Genomic DNA, 14,274 nt, shown 5'->3' on the forward strand with positions numbered 1-14,274 from the left:
TACTTCCGTTCAATGCATTATTTGGTATGTTTGCAAGGGCCCATAAAATGGCAAGAATATTCACTTTAAAATAGTTCTATGTGCTAACTCAACTTTGAAAACTTGCAAATATAACTGACTATCAGGAGACTGAATATACTCCAGAATTTGAAAATTATAATTTTCAGAGACAAGATGATCTAGGATTCATAACCTCATTATCAAAGTGTATTTATGCAAAAGCATTTCTTACTTGAATTTGGATAATAATCTTCACCTTCGAGTTGATTCATTAGTATTAGAAGATATTCTTTTTAAAACTGAGGACTTTTAAATAACCTCATTCTCTTCCTCTTTGAGAGGAACAGTTATGCATGGATTTAAGAAATGCATTGGAAATGAGTAACATAATTCTCTTACTCAACTACTGTGAGTAATTACAAAAATGCATTAAATTTCTATGAATTTTATTCTTCAAGCAAAAAAAAAAATCTAGTAATATAATCAAAATCCTGAATCTTAAGAGAATCACAACAGTTTTTAAATATAACATCTGGAATATGCTGGTACAAGCTTATGAATGTTTTAGGCTAAAGTTTAATGTTTATACCCATACTCCATATAAATGATTTCCTCTGATGCTGTTGAGATGTAACATCGAAATCACCTTGTAGGAATAATTATATTATCCTCTCCTCAACCATTATGCCTTTTCCTTCTCACTTCACATATGTTCAGAGTGTTAGAACCTGACCCTCGTATTCTCTCTTCCTTATTGCTGGCACAAAGGTGCCTTAGTCATACTCCTAAGATTGTTCTTGTACTATTTCTGCCACTAATGTCTAATCATTGAAAGATAAGAGAATTCAGGGACCATTCAACTGGAATGGGGCTATTAAAGAATCCTACACCTGCCTTATGAAAGATTTGAATTGAAGAACTTAAGACATGTATTTGATCTAAAAGTGGCTATATGTTCCTGCATAAAGAGAGATATCAGACGTATTCTCACGAAGGTTCTGTAACTCTACATAGCGATACTGAGATAAGTCTTCCGTGAAACTTAAGACACAATAGCAGGCTCAAATAAACCTATGCAATGGAACAGTCTTTACAAATGTATTCTTACACAAAGGCTGTAGTATGTTGTCATGGAAAGAGTAGGGATTTAGAAGTCCTGAAGGTGGATGTAGGCTTGAAACCTCGCTTGGCCATTCAGTCATTACGTCTTCTCCAGTAACAAAGAAAAAACCGAACACTGCTGTGTATCTTAAATTTTATGGTGTAAAGTGATAATAACACCACCAAGCTCACAGAATTATTACAAAGATAAAAGAAAATAATAAAGTTTCTGTTACCTACTAGGTACCCAACAAGTGGTAAACATTATTCTACATAAATATGAACACATGCCACACATAGGTGCTTCTTACTTCCAAATTCTGAAAACTCAATACAACTACAAGATGAAGATCAATATTATATCCACTCATAACCACATGCCTAATTTCATAATGTCACCCTTCATATAGAGGGAACAACTACATCATAAGTGCTTCAATTGTAAGGCATTCAATTTTTTTAGTCCTCAACCATAGGACAGGTGCCCTAAATAAAAAATTAAAGCTTCCCGTCCTTTATTTCTTTGACATCACCATGTCAAGATTTTTCTCCCCCTTCTCACAGTTTATTCTCCTGGTTGACATGAATCTTATTTTCGTATTGTACAGTTCAGAATGGGAAAAAGAACTTTTCCTATACAAGGTTTCCCAAATGAAGAGAAAGTTTATAGATCTGAATGGGTTAAAGATCCCAGGCAACAGGCCAAAGCTATTATTCTTTGTAACTGACCAAGTAACTACACTGAAAACATTTCTTAGACTCAGTTTGCCGCGTCACAAATCTAGGATGGTTAATTGTAGTTTATTCCGATGGGGGGGGGGGGTCCAACACTTTAATGTCCCGTTGGCTTCCTCCTCTCATTGGTTTTTAATCTCTACCTTCCTTACCATTGTTCTTGCATGAGATTTTGTTATACATACTAGTGTTATTCCTATCCTTCACCACCAAGCTTGAGTCTTTTAGGAAAGCTTCTCGGGCCTAGTGACTTCCCTCTGCTCAGCACTTGTGTTTTTCCCTATTCCACACTCTTTAGAATGGCATGCTATTCAAAGGATGTGTCCTTTGAGGTGGAAATGATGACGGACATTTTATTCTAATGCAGATTTTTTTTTTTTTTTTTTGAGTAAACTCAATGCCCAATGTGGGGCTTGAACTCAGGACCCTGAGATCAAGCGTCTCAGGCCCTACCGACGGAGTCAGACAGGTATCTGTTTAAATAAGGAAAGACAAACCAAGGATTGCTGCAGAGCTGGGGCTAGAAACCAGACGGACGCAATCATAGCTATAGCTTTCCGTCTTCCATGATATGGGGCCTTGTGTTTTGAGGCTGCTCCTTACACTTTTGAATTGCTTCCTATTAATCTCTTCTGGGGTTATTTGTCTTTTCATCTATTTATCCCTTGTCTTCCCAACCAGTCTATAAATTTCCGGACACAGCCTTTGAAGATTTTGTATCCCTTAACACCTCACACAAAGTCTTGCGTTTGGGCAGGTGTGTGGCAAATATTTTGTTGACTGGCTGCCTGAAAAATCTGGGCAAGGAGCACACAGTACATCCTGACACCAAAGGCAGGCGATTTAATAGTTGCTTGTAACTGTGCTTTTTTCTCAGTGCAAGTGATTTAGAATTATCTGTATTTTCCTCTTGATGGCTTATGAACTTTATATTTGTGTTCTGCCCCAACCCCTTCTTGCTTTACCTGCTGTGGTAGGTCCAGGCAAGGGTGCAGCTTTTCTTCTCCGCTTGATATCTCCAGTGCATAGGGATCCCAAATGCATGCTTGTTTGCCTATAAGTAATTATCAGAAAAAACTATTAACAAAGGAGGAAAAAAATGACACATAAATACACAGCTTGGGTAATCTGAACCTAAATCAAAACATTCTCAACAAAGATGGAACAGCATAGTAAAACCACCAATCTTGTTTATATCGAAACATAATTACATTTGTTGACAAGCATTCAGCAGCTAAATGCGCCATCATAAATTGTTACTGGAATGAATAATATAAAAGGAATGCTTTTTAATTTTCAAAACTGGCAATCTTTCTAGCTCAACATAAAATCAAGCACTGTTGCTTCTGACAGGAAAATAGCTAAGATTAATTATCTAAAGAGATCACAATATTGTTGCTAGGTTATCAATTGGTTACTAATGCTTTACTGTCAGAGCAACGTTTATTACAGGAAAAGTATGATCAATTTCTTTTAGGATATTATGTGGCAGTGACTTCTCTTAAAACATTTTAAACAGATAGAAGGAAATAGTGATGTTTTCTCTTATAATTCATATGATCAGAATTCTTGGCTAATTGTTTATTAGCTAGGTGAGGAAATATAATTTGAATGCATTAATGCTGGTCTACTGCTACTAAACAGGCTAACAGGGTATTGGATTATATTTGTAAACACATGATCCATAACGACTGAGAAGTAGAACTTCTGTTATTCTTGAAACTAGTTAGAACTCGATTATTCTGCCTAATCATGGACTCCTAAATTAGTAAGTTTTGGAAAAATTAGAAATGGCCCAATTAGAAGTCAAGAAAAAATAATACAAAGTTGGAAAAGACTGAAAAGTCTTTGAACATTTGAAGCTAGAGAGGGATGCTGTTCATTTCCCGGATCATAATCCCTGATGTGGGGTTGGGGTCATGTCTGGGGATCATGAAGCAAAAATAAATGATGTATGTTAATTGTAGCACGTGTTCTTCTAGGAATTCATAGAGATATCTGGTAGTATCCTGAAGTTTTACAGCACCTGTAGGGAGGGGCCAAGGGCAGGCAGCCCCCAAATGGGGCACTTTGGCATGCAGATTGTATCAGGCTGAAAACAATCAAGGCCCAAAAGACTGAGGAAGAAACTTTATTACCCTCTCCCCCACCATAACTGACTAAAAGAATTTAGGTAGAGGAGTTGCTTTAGGAAGAGACCCATCACCATTGATAACTACATTATAATATGAACTAAGTATGACAGAAAAGGAGGAACCTAACAAGGCCTGTTGTATCAAAGTCCTCTCTATGTCCCATTGTTTCTGAATGGCCCAGCAAACATTTGTTCTTCCAACATTTGTTCTTTTTCATCTTCTTGTGCATTATATTTCTTCTCATTTAAGTCCCAGATTCCTATCCCCCTTCTCCTTAGTTTAGGATGACGTATATACTCCTCTCGCTGGACCGTTTTTGGAATCTCATGTCTGTGTGGGTTCCCTGAACGTACAAAATTTAAGTTGATTTTCTCCTGTTAATCTGTCTCATGTCAATTTGATTCTTAGTCCAGGTAGAAGAATCTCGAATGACAAAGGAAAATTATTTTCTCCCCTACACACCCAATTTGAAAACACCCAGATTACTAGAGAAAATTTTAAAAGGGAAAAATTAATTCAGGTAAAAACCAAGCTATATATTTATAGACATACACTCCGGCATTTAAATATAGTGAAAAATTGGGGTGCCTGGGTGGCGCAGTCGGTTAAGCGTCCGACTTCAGCCAGGTCACAATCTCGCGGTCCGGGAGTTCGAGCCCCGCGTCGGGCTCTGGGCTGATGGCTCGGAGCCTGGAGCCTGTTTCCGATTCTGTGTCTCCCTCTCTCTCTGCCCCTTCCCCGTTCATGCTCTGTCTCTCTCTGTCCCAAAAATAAATAAAAAACATTGAAAAAAATTAAAAAATAAAATAAAATAAATATAGTGAAAAATTGGAACTGGGGAGTTTAATTACTTTACATATAGGTTCTAGCCATATTGCACAAAGTAAAGTATAATAATGATCTGGTTGATCCACAGTCAAATAAATACACTGTGAAAATCTATCATATAGGTAATAGCAAATAGGCACTTGTCTTATTTTCTCTTCCTTTTGTATTAAGTGCATACTGTTTCTCCATTAAATATTTACAATTATTTTTTAAAATGTTGATTTACTTATTGGGGGGGGAGCAGAGGGGGTAGAGAGAGAGAGGGAGAGAGAGAGAGAAAATCCCAAGCAGGCTCTGTGCTGTCAGCACAGAGCCCAACGCCAGACCCGATCTCATGAACCGTGAGATCATCACCTGACCTGAGCTGAAATCAAGAGTCAGATGTTTAACTGACTAAGCCACCGAGGCACCCGTAAATATTTACAATTATTAAAATATTTAAAAGAAATTAGTTCAGGTAGTGACTAACTTTGCAGAAATACACACACACACATACACATATGTCAAAATGTTTATCAACATGCAAAATGGTAACATTTTTGTTGGATTTTGAGGTGTGGTCTTGGCCCCAATGCCAAGAAAAGCGAATTGTTTTTATCCTATCTACTTAAAATTTTTTTAAAATATATATTTTTGATAGAGAAAGGCAGCATGAGCAGGGGAGGGGCAGAGAGAGAGGGAGACACGGAATCCAAAGCAGGCTCCACGCTCTGAGTTGTCGGCACGGAGCCCAGCACAGGGCTCGAACTCGTGAGAGCCGTGAGATCGTGACCTGAGCTGAAGTTGGACACTTAACCGACTGAGTCACCCAGGTGCCCCTGATCATACCTATTTTTTAAAACTATTAGAAATTTTTAAAGGCTACAATAATATCAGAGAAGACACATCCTTTTGATACAAAATTAATGAATTCAGTTGTTCAGCAAGCATTTATTAGTATCTACTACCGACTTAGCATAAGCGCCCAGAGGTGGTGACAATGAGAGTAGGAAAGAAGAGATGGCAGATACAAAGGTCCTGGAATGTTCCCGTCCTATTATTGGAGGAGTTTACAGTCTGAATAAGGAGACTACGTCATGAGTACATGAAATAATTAAGAACACTGGTGGCAATGGCAGGGTCTGCAACTTTATTAAATATTACTAGAGATTGTATTATTTAGTCCTAATGACAATTCTTTCTTTTTTTAAGTTTATTTATTTATTTTGAGGGTGGGGAGGGGCACCCCCCTCCCATGGGGGGGGCGCGATGCAGGACTGTCTCACAAACTGTGCCTGAGCCGAAATCCAGAGTCAGACACTTAACCAACCGAGCCACACAGGTGCCCTGGTCCTTAGAACAATTCTAAACATGTTGTGTTGCATATACCTTTCTTCCTTTGTAGGTAAATATTTGTACTTCAATGGAAAACTATACTTTTGGAGCATAGTCTTCTTGGCATCAGGTTCTGATTCTACAGGAGCTAGTTTACAATTCTATGTCCTAGGTACCCAAGCAATGGGAAATAATGCTTGTCTATAGAAATGCAAATGAATTGTCCCGAGGAAGGACAATCCTCCTTCCTGTGGAAAAGCCAGTTCTGCATCCATTTGCACATTTATGTCCCCATTCCTTACTCTTTATAAATTTGTGCTTCTCTGACTTCTCCCTGGAAGCCCTTATAAGATCTGCCTGGTTCCCTCGTTCACTCATGAGTTAAATAATATCTCAAACACACACTCTTTTTAATTTGTGAAAGAGTCACGATTTTATCTTTTTGTCCCAAATTATCCTTTAACATCTTTGATCCCTCCTGAGCACCTCCCCCAGCCCCTCTCCCCTTCCCCCCCCCCCCCCCCCCAACTCCAGCGAAAGACTGCAGTAAAACTGACCTTCTGCAGAGCATATACCAGACAGGCTCAGATATCAGGAATAGCTGAGAAGGAGGGGGAGGTACCATTCGGAAAATGGGAATAAAGTGGGAATCTGCATTCTGAGGCACAGCCCTTTTGTTGTCGAGTTGTGAAAACCAGCCCACGGACCATCTACTTCTGATCCTCTTGTTAAAACAGAATTATGCTAAGTGAAATAAGTCAGTCAGAGAAAGACAAATGCCACATGATTTCACTCATACTTGTAATTTAAGAAACAAAAAAATGAACATATGGGAAGGGGCGGGGCAAGAGAGGAGGGAAGCAAACCACCAGAGGCTCTTAATGATAGAGAATAAACTGAGGGTTTATGGGAGGGAGGTGGGTGGGAGAGGGGCTAGATGGGTGATGGGTGCTAAAGAGGACACTTGTGATGAGCACTGGGTGTTGTATGTAAATGAGGAGTCAGTGAATTCTACTCCTGAAACCAATATTGCACTGTATGTTAACTAAAATTAAAATTAAAAAAAAAAAAAAAAAGTAACCAAAAAGCACCCCCTCCCCACACCAAAAACAAAAACAAAAACAAAAACAAAAAACAACAACAACAACAAAATCCCCCAAAACATAAATAACCTTAGTTTAAGTAATTGCTGGTTAGGTTTCCTACACCTGTTGCTGAAAGTATTTTAAATGATACAGTTTGTTCGGGTCAGAGATTTAGGAGTAGCTCAGGACGTCTGGGGAGCAGTGTTTCAAGAAGGGACTACATAATATGAAGGAAAAAGAACACTGGGGTTGGATCATGGGCCATATATATGCCACATATCCCCCATGGAGGCGTCTGAATTTTATAGCTGATGTGGAGTCATCAAAGGTCATTTGGTAAGAGATTAGAATCCTGGGATGTTGGTAGGCAGCGGGGTTGGCCAGAGTTGAGACTGACGAGAGGGTTTGCAAAATCTAGACACATGTTGCCTCCCAGGTCTTCCTTCTGTTATGACTGAGAATAACACCACGGAACTTCTTTGTGTCAGTCTATCTCAGAGAGGAGGTGGGCAGGGATGGGCAGGTGGTCCATGAAAAGTCCTGATTCTGGCATTAAAAAAAACAAGCAAACAAAACCAAAAACAAAACAAATGAACAAACAAAAAACAACTATGCCAGATTTCATTACTTTCAGATACATTTAAAGCTCAAACTGAGCTAAAGAAAATTAGCCAGGTGTGTCTCTCTTAAGAAATACATTTTTAGAAACAATTAGAAGAAATACTGGAGGGTCTGACACATAGTAGCTGCTCACTGTGACTATTACCATTGCTGGCCTCCATTTACATTGTTCTCGCACTAATGCATGTAACAGGAGTCTTCCAATTGCTTGAAAATCATTCTCCGATGTCAGTATTGCCTTTAAACCTTTATCATTTTTTTTTTACACTATTAAAACTTATTAGGAAGGCCTGTTTACAAACGTGGTGGAAAACAAACCTCAGGAACAACTCCTTCTTTTAAACATTTCTCCTCATTGCTGGGCCCAAATTCCCTTTTGGGTATCTTTGCAGAAGAAATGGGAATTTTCATTTAACTCCTCTTCCCCACCCTCAGCAGAGCTACATACAGGAGAAGAGACAGACAAACATTCAAGGAGAATAAAGTTAAAGTTAATAAAGTCAGTACATTGAACCTGAAGACCTGAACCATAAGAAAACAAGCTGGTTGCATTTCAGTAATTCTATCAGGAATTGACTATCTGTTACAACACATTCAGAGATCTGGATTATTGATCAGTAAGATTACCCCATTTAGGCTTGTCCGCCCCCCTTTTCCTTCAGACTGGTGCAATGAAGTTGCTACAAATAACACTAAGTAAGGTCTACTCTGTTATTTGGTTGTCACTCTTAATGTAAAACATAGCGGTTACCTTTTAATTTGAAATCAATGAATGTCTCAAAGGCAACCTTGTTGCTTTGGTCTAAATGAGTCATTTGGTTTTGCAAAGCAGAACACTTGGCTTACTACTCAAGGTGATAGTTGGCGATTTTTGTTTTTGTGGTGGTGTTTTGAAGAATGATAATACACTTTTCCATGAAAAGACCCTAAGTTCTTAAGAATAATGTTAAGATTTTTTGGTAAGGCGCTGCAAGGAAATTACCAATCAGCTATGTCTGTATATTTGTTTCCATTAACAGTATTTGGTTGCAGTGAAGAGAGGGGACAAATCAAAACCTGGTAACTTTCTAACTACTGACACCTTCAACATTAGAGATAAACAAATATGTCTTTAAGTGGAAGGGTCGAAGGAATAATGTTGTTTTGTTTTGGATTACTAAGTATCGTAACCTAGTTATGATCTGAAATATGGTTTCCCATGTACTAATTCTGGAAGTTTTCCTATTAAATATTAGAAAAGCAGAGCTCAGAAAGAGAGTCTTTGTTTTGTTTTGCTTTTGAAATGGACCTCATCTGGTTTATCCCAACATCCCTTTAAATGGTGTGGTGGTAGGAAACTGGACGTTTTATCTGAAGGAAAAAAAAAAAAAAAAAAAAAAAACGAAAAAAACCAGGGGAAAAAAAAAAAAAAGCAAAACCCAAAAAACCCCAGTGAAAACCACCTTGCCTGAAAGCTTGACTTTCGACCTGGGCTGACAGGGATGGAAGCAGGCAGTGTGAAACACAGTAACATTAAAGAGAAAAGAGTAAGAACTTATCTCTTCATTGTATGCATTTACAAATAGAGGCTTTTCAGAGAATTAGGCCTAGTTAAAGCTGCCCCCTGGATAAGATGTGTTCCCAAGCAGCCTCAGACAAGCTGCGGAGGAGAGACAAACAGATGTGACTATGGGCCCTGGCATTTGGCAAGAACACTCACTGTCAGTTAGAAAAATATAAGCCTGGACAGGGCATCAGCTGCACACAAATGAAGCAGGTCTGCAGTGTCACTGGAGGAGTAATCTGGTGGCAGAGAGAAGTACGGGGCTGGAAAATCCCTCTCTCTGTGAGCTTCCTCTTCTAGATCCAAATTACCCTCTCCTCCCCTTTATTTGATGTCAAGATGTCTCAACAGATTAAACTGAAGGAGTTAACGTCAGTATCTCAGTCTTCTGTACCAAAATGCACATTCAGTATCAACTACCATGAAGCATAAGTACTTCTTATCTACGAAGACTGCATTATATCCTTGTGTTTAATGGTGTTTTCTTTCCAAGCCCCTTCCTGCACAGGAAGCTCCCTTTTTATTTGGTGTTGCCCATCACGCTCAACCACTTCTTGATTCTGCTGCCTTCTCTCTCTACGGCTTTGGTCATTTGACTTCACCTTGTGCCTCAAGCCCCTTTCCCAATCCTGACTTTAGCAAAGGATGGTTGATGTTTTAAAACAGTGCGCTGGGGCGCCTGGGTGGCGCAGTCGGTTAAGCGTCCTACTTCAACCAGGTCACGATCTCGCGGTCCGGGAGTTCGAGCCCCGCGACGGGCTCTGGGCTGATGGCTCGGAGCCTGGAGCCTGTTTCCGATTCTGTGTCTCCCTCTCTCTCTGCCCCTTCCCCGTTCATGCTCTGTCTCTCTCTGTCCCAAAAATAAATAAAAACGTTGAAAAAATAAAAAAATAAAATGCGCTGAACTTGGTACTTGTGCCCCAGTAACTGGGCCCTCGCTTTCTTCTGGACTTAACCTACTCATCATAAAACGTCCGGTATCTTAGTTCTTATGGATTTAGGTCATGCCTGGATCTCCCCACATGCTCCAAGTCTGGCCCTGAAATGCAACCTGGTGACTGAGGCCATCTCTAAGGCTGCTGGCAGACCCTTGCCCAAACCTCAGCTGCGCCTGGCCCCCGTCTCTGCTCACCGCTTACCTGCTGGGACCGTTCTTGACCCTGTGTCCAATAACCTCCGATCACCTGTTGTCTGAGACGCTGCCCCTTGGCCAGTGATCTGGCCTGCCAGTGTCTCTTCCCCCACGTCAGAGGTCAAGTCCAGACCTACTTCTTCCCTGTCTGCTTTGCCCTGCTACAATAACGAGTGGCTGGTGGCTGCCACGGAGCGAAGGTTACTCTGAGCTTCTGATGGGCCTGGGTGTGGTGCTGATGAGAAGCACTTCCCTCCCGTAGCTCCCAGCAGTGGCGGCAAGTGTGAGGGAGGGACGGCGGCGTCAGGAGGCTTCTGGGGGGCTCAGGGACCGGCTGCAATGCCCAGCCAGTCGAGGGCTGTTCTGACTCCCACAGCAGTGCTCCAGTGGCTCAGCCGCCGTGAGGGAGGAGGTGGTGGGAACCTGCAGGTGGCCCAGAAACCCTCTGAGGCCGCCATTTTCCCTCTCGCCTCTAGGTCTCTCAAAGAGCCTACTTGTCGCCCTATTTGTGAATGTTGGAGGAGTATTTTACCAATCTTTGGTGTGTTACTTAATCCCTCTTTGCCTCATTTTCTTTACCTTCAAGAATTGTGATTAAACTAGTACTTACCTCAAAGGTGTATCTGAAGATTTTACTTACAAATTATTTGTGCAAAACATTAGGCACAGTGCCTGCACAGACTAAGCCACCAATAACTGTTAGCTGCTACATTTATTATTATTATTTTCATCCCCGCTTTACAGATAAGAAGCCCAGGGCACAGAAAAGTTAAATAATTTACCCAGGATCACACAGTGAAGGGAGACCGATGAGAGGACTTCATGGTGTAATATGGCCAGATGTTCCTCAACAGATACCAAATAAAGACATTATAAACTCATGACATTCAAACACTATCAATATGCTACAATGAGGATATAATTATTCATTTCTAATACACAAATAGGTTGTCTTAGTAGTTAATAGAAAAGTTAAATTTTTCTTTAGTGTTTGATTCTGTTTGCTTTAAATGTGCCATAGCATGTAAGACTATGTACCCATGTTTCATTTCAAAACTCAATAAAAACCCAGGAGAGTCTTGCAAATCTGAAGCTCAGTGTTTCAAATTTTCTCTTGGCTTGTATTTGGTATTTCCTACTTCATAGAAATCTTACTTCCTCCTTGTGGTATGTTCTGTGCTTTACCTAAAGCCCCGAGGGTCTGCTATTCTAATGATATGGGTCCTGTGTGTGTTAATAAATGCAACTTCCATATCCCTAAACAGCTCCTTGAAAAGCTTCTTCTTGTACCTCTTGTATCATTCTAAACAAAGGGTACCTTTGTTTAAAAGATGTTGGTGACTGTCTTACACAACTCAGGTAGCTATGAGGACATTCTGAGGGTATGTGCGTGAGGATATTCTCACACCTACAGGAAAGCTAAAACTTTTCATACAGCAAACCATTCAGTATGGTTTCTAAAAATCCGGTTGGGATAACTGCTGTTACATCTGGGCTTTCATGGTGCTGGCATTATGCTTCCCATATTTGTCCAAGTCCTACAGATATTTTTAAGGAACTGTGAGTCAAGCAAGGCCAGGTATATGTGCTAACACTAGAGCAATGGATTCTACCCACTTGGAAAAAACTTCCTTTCCATGTTTCCTAATTCCACCCATTTTTAAGGGTATGATCATTTTCCCTTCAGAGTTCTCCCAGGGCCCTTAAACCTAGACGTGCTTTCTTATTTCTAAACTTTCCCTACCTCAGTATCCTTCCAAGAGCTTTTCCTCTATATCTCATACAAATCTCTGCTTGTCTCTGCTGTTACACTTATCATATGATGGCCTCAAATTGTTTTCGGATTAGAGGGAGTTGGCAGCTAAATATGCAGGGACAACCTGAGGCCAAGAAACAGGTGTAATTCACAGAACCTAACTTTGCTTCTGTCATACAGGGAAAGCACAATATTTACTGAACTAAAACAAATCAAACTACTGTAAAAACTTTTTCCTTAACACATCACTTGGCAGTCAATCATGCATTTTTTTTTTTTTTGTGATAACACTTCCACTTTTTTTTTTTTTTTTTTTTTTTTTTTTTTTTTAAATTTTTTTTTCAACGTTTATTTATTTTTGGGACAGAGAGAGACAGAGCATGAACGGGGGAGGGGCAGAGAGAGAGGGAGACACAGAATCTGAAACAGGCTCCAGGCTCCGAGCCATCAGCCCAGAGCCTGACGCGGGGCTCGAACTCACGGACCGCGAGATCGTGACCTGGCTGAAGTCGGACGCTTAACCGACTGCGCCACCCAGGCGCCCCGACACTTCCACTTTCTTGAAGTGTTACTTAAATTTACTCAAAAACATTCATTTGACAATGAACGAAACTTGACTATGAATCAGGTATTCCACTAGATGCTAAAAAAAAAAACCCAGAGTAAGGTGTCTTCTACCCTCAAGGGGCTCACATCCTAATGCAGGAAACGCATGAACAAGAAATGACTATACAACGTATTAAGTCCACAGGGTTATGGTAGCAGACTACCTCTTTGGGGAAACTGAGGAAAATTCATTTCTCCTGAGTTCAAATTTGGATATTGTCTCTCCAAGCAGAATCTAAGATATTTGAGGCATCTTGGAGTATTCTTTTATTCTTCACACCATAGTACCTAGGAAATAGTAGGCACTTAGTAAATGGATATCGATTTAATTTACTCATTTCCTAGCTGCAAGTATACATTTTTGGAATCTGTTTATCTTTGACATTTAGTATAGAGTTTCAGCAATAAGCTTATTCTAATTTCCTTAAAAAATGATACAACAAAGCAAGGGTTGGCTCTTAGGAGGGATTAAAAGTTACTCACAATACACATGATTCTTCCCTCTTTCTCTTTTTTAATTAAGTAGACTCCATGCCCAATGTGGAACTTGAACTCACAACCCTGAGATCAAGAGTCACATGCTCTGCTGACTGAGCCAGCCACGTGTCCCCCCCCACATGATTCTTTTGAAAATCTCCATTAAATGCAAGAAGATATGTGTCTATACGTAAAAAAATTGGCATGTTGATCCTGATAACATCTTGCATCTTATATAAAAGAACTGGGAATTCAGACTATAGATTCAGATGCAATCCCACTTTCTTTCTCTGATGATGATACTATACAATGTTTCTTAAGATGTTATGGTTGTCATTTTTATATTAATAAAACTACAGCATATTCCTAATATTCTTAAGTTTTTTGAGTGAAGCTCATGCATTACTCATTTTTGTACTGACTTCATCAAGTGCAGTATGTAACACATGAATATGTTTGTTGAGTTGACTTCTTACTATATTCTCTGATTTGCTATTTCTGACTCTAAACCAGGCTTCAAATTCAGTTCTGAGGGAATATTCTGGACCAGACGTCCTGAATTTCTTTCTTTCACCAGCTTCAGGGAATGATAGAGTTAAAAGGGCAGGCCAGAATATATTTTGTTATTATTATTTTTTTTTTATTACTTTGAGTACATGTTGGTTTCCTAAGTCTTAGAATTTATTACTGAATTACCAGGAACATCCAAACTTATTGAGTGCCAACTACATACGAGGTGTTATGCCAAATATTTTCACATACTTTATCTACTTTAATCCTCACAAAAACCCATCATGGTCTGAGGCACCTGAGGTCCAGAGACACCGTTAGTTGTCAAAGATCACATAAACAGAAAATGAAGTCATTGTATTTGAACCAAGGCACGCATGCCTCAAAAGAATCATTTTTCCCCCCTATACCATACTACCTCAGTCAACTTA

At 39.7% G+C, this 14,274-nt stretch overlaps 1 protein-coding gene across 1 annotated transcript in view; it reads right to left on the reverse strand.

Annotated features, from left to right (window-relative positions):
* Positions 1–14,274, reverse strand: part of GPATCH2 (G-patch domain containing 2) — a 175,027-nt gene that overhangs the window by 9,486 nt on the left and 151,267 nt on the right. The window contains exon 11 of the mRNA XM_030302053.1: positions 2,802–2,890. Within this exon, the coding sequence (XP_030157913.1) occupies positions 2,802–2,890 (89 nt within the window). The remainder of the gene's footprint in view (positions 1–2,801; positions 2,891–14,274) is intronic.

This window comes from Lynx canadensis, chromosome F1 (genome assembly GCF_007474595.2).
Source record: "Lynx canadensis isolate LIC74 chromosome F1, mLynCan4.pri.v2, whole genome shotgun sequence".
Lineage (NCBI taxonomy): Eukaryota > Metazoa > Chordata > Mammalia > Carnivora > Felidae > Lynx > Lynx canadensis.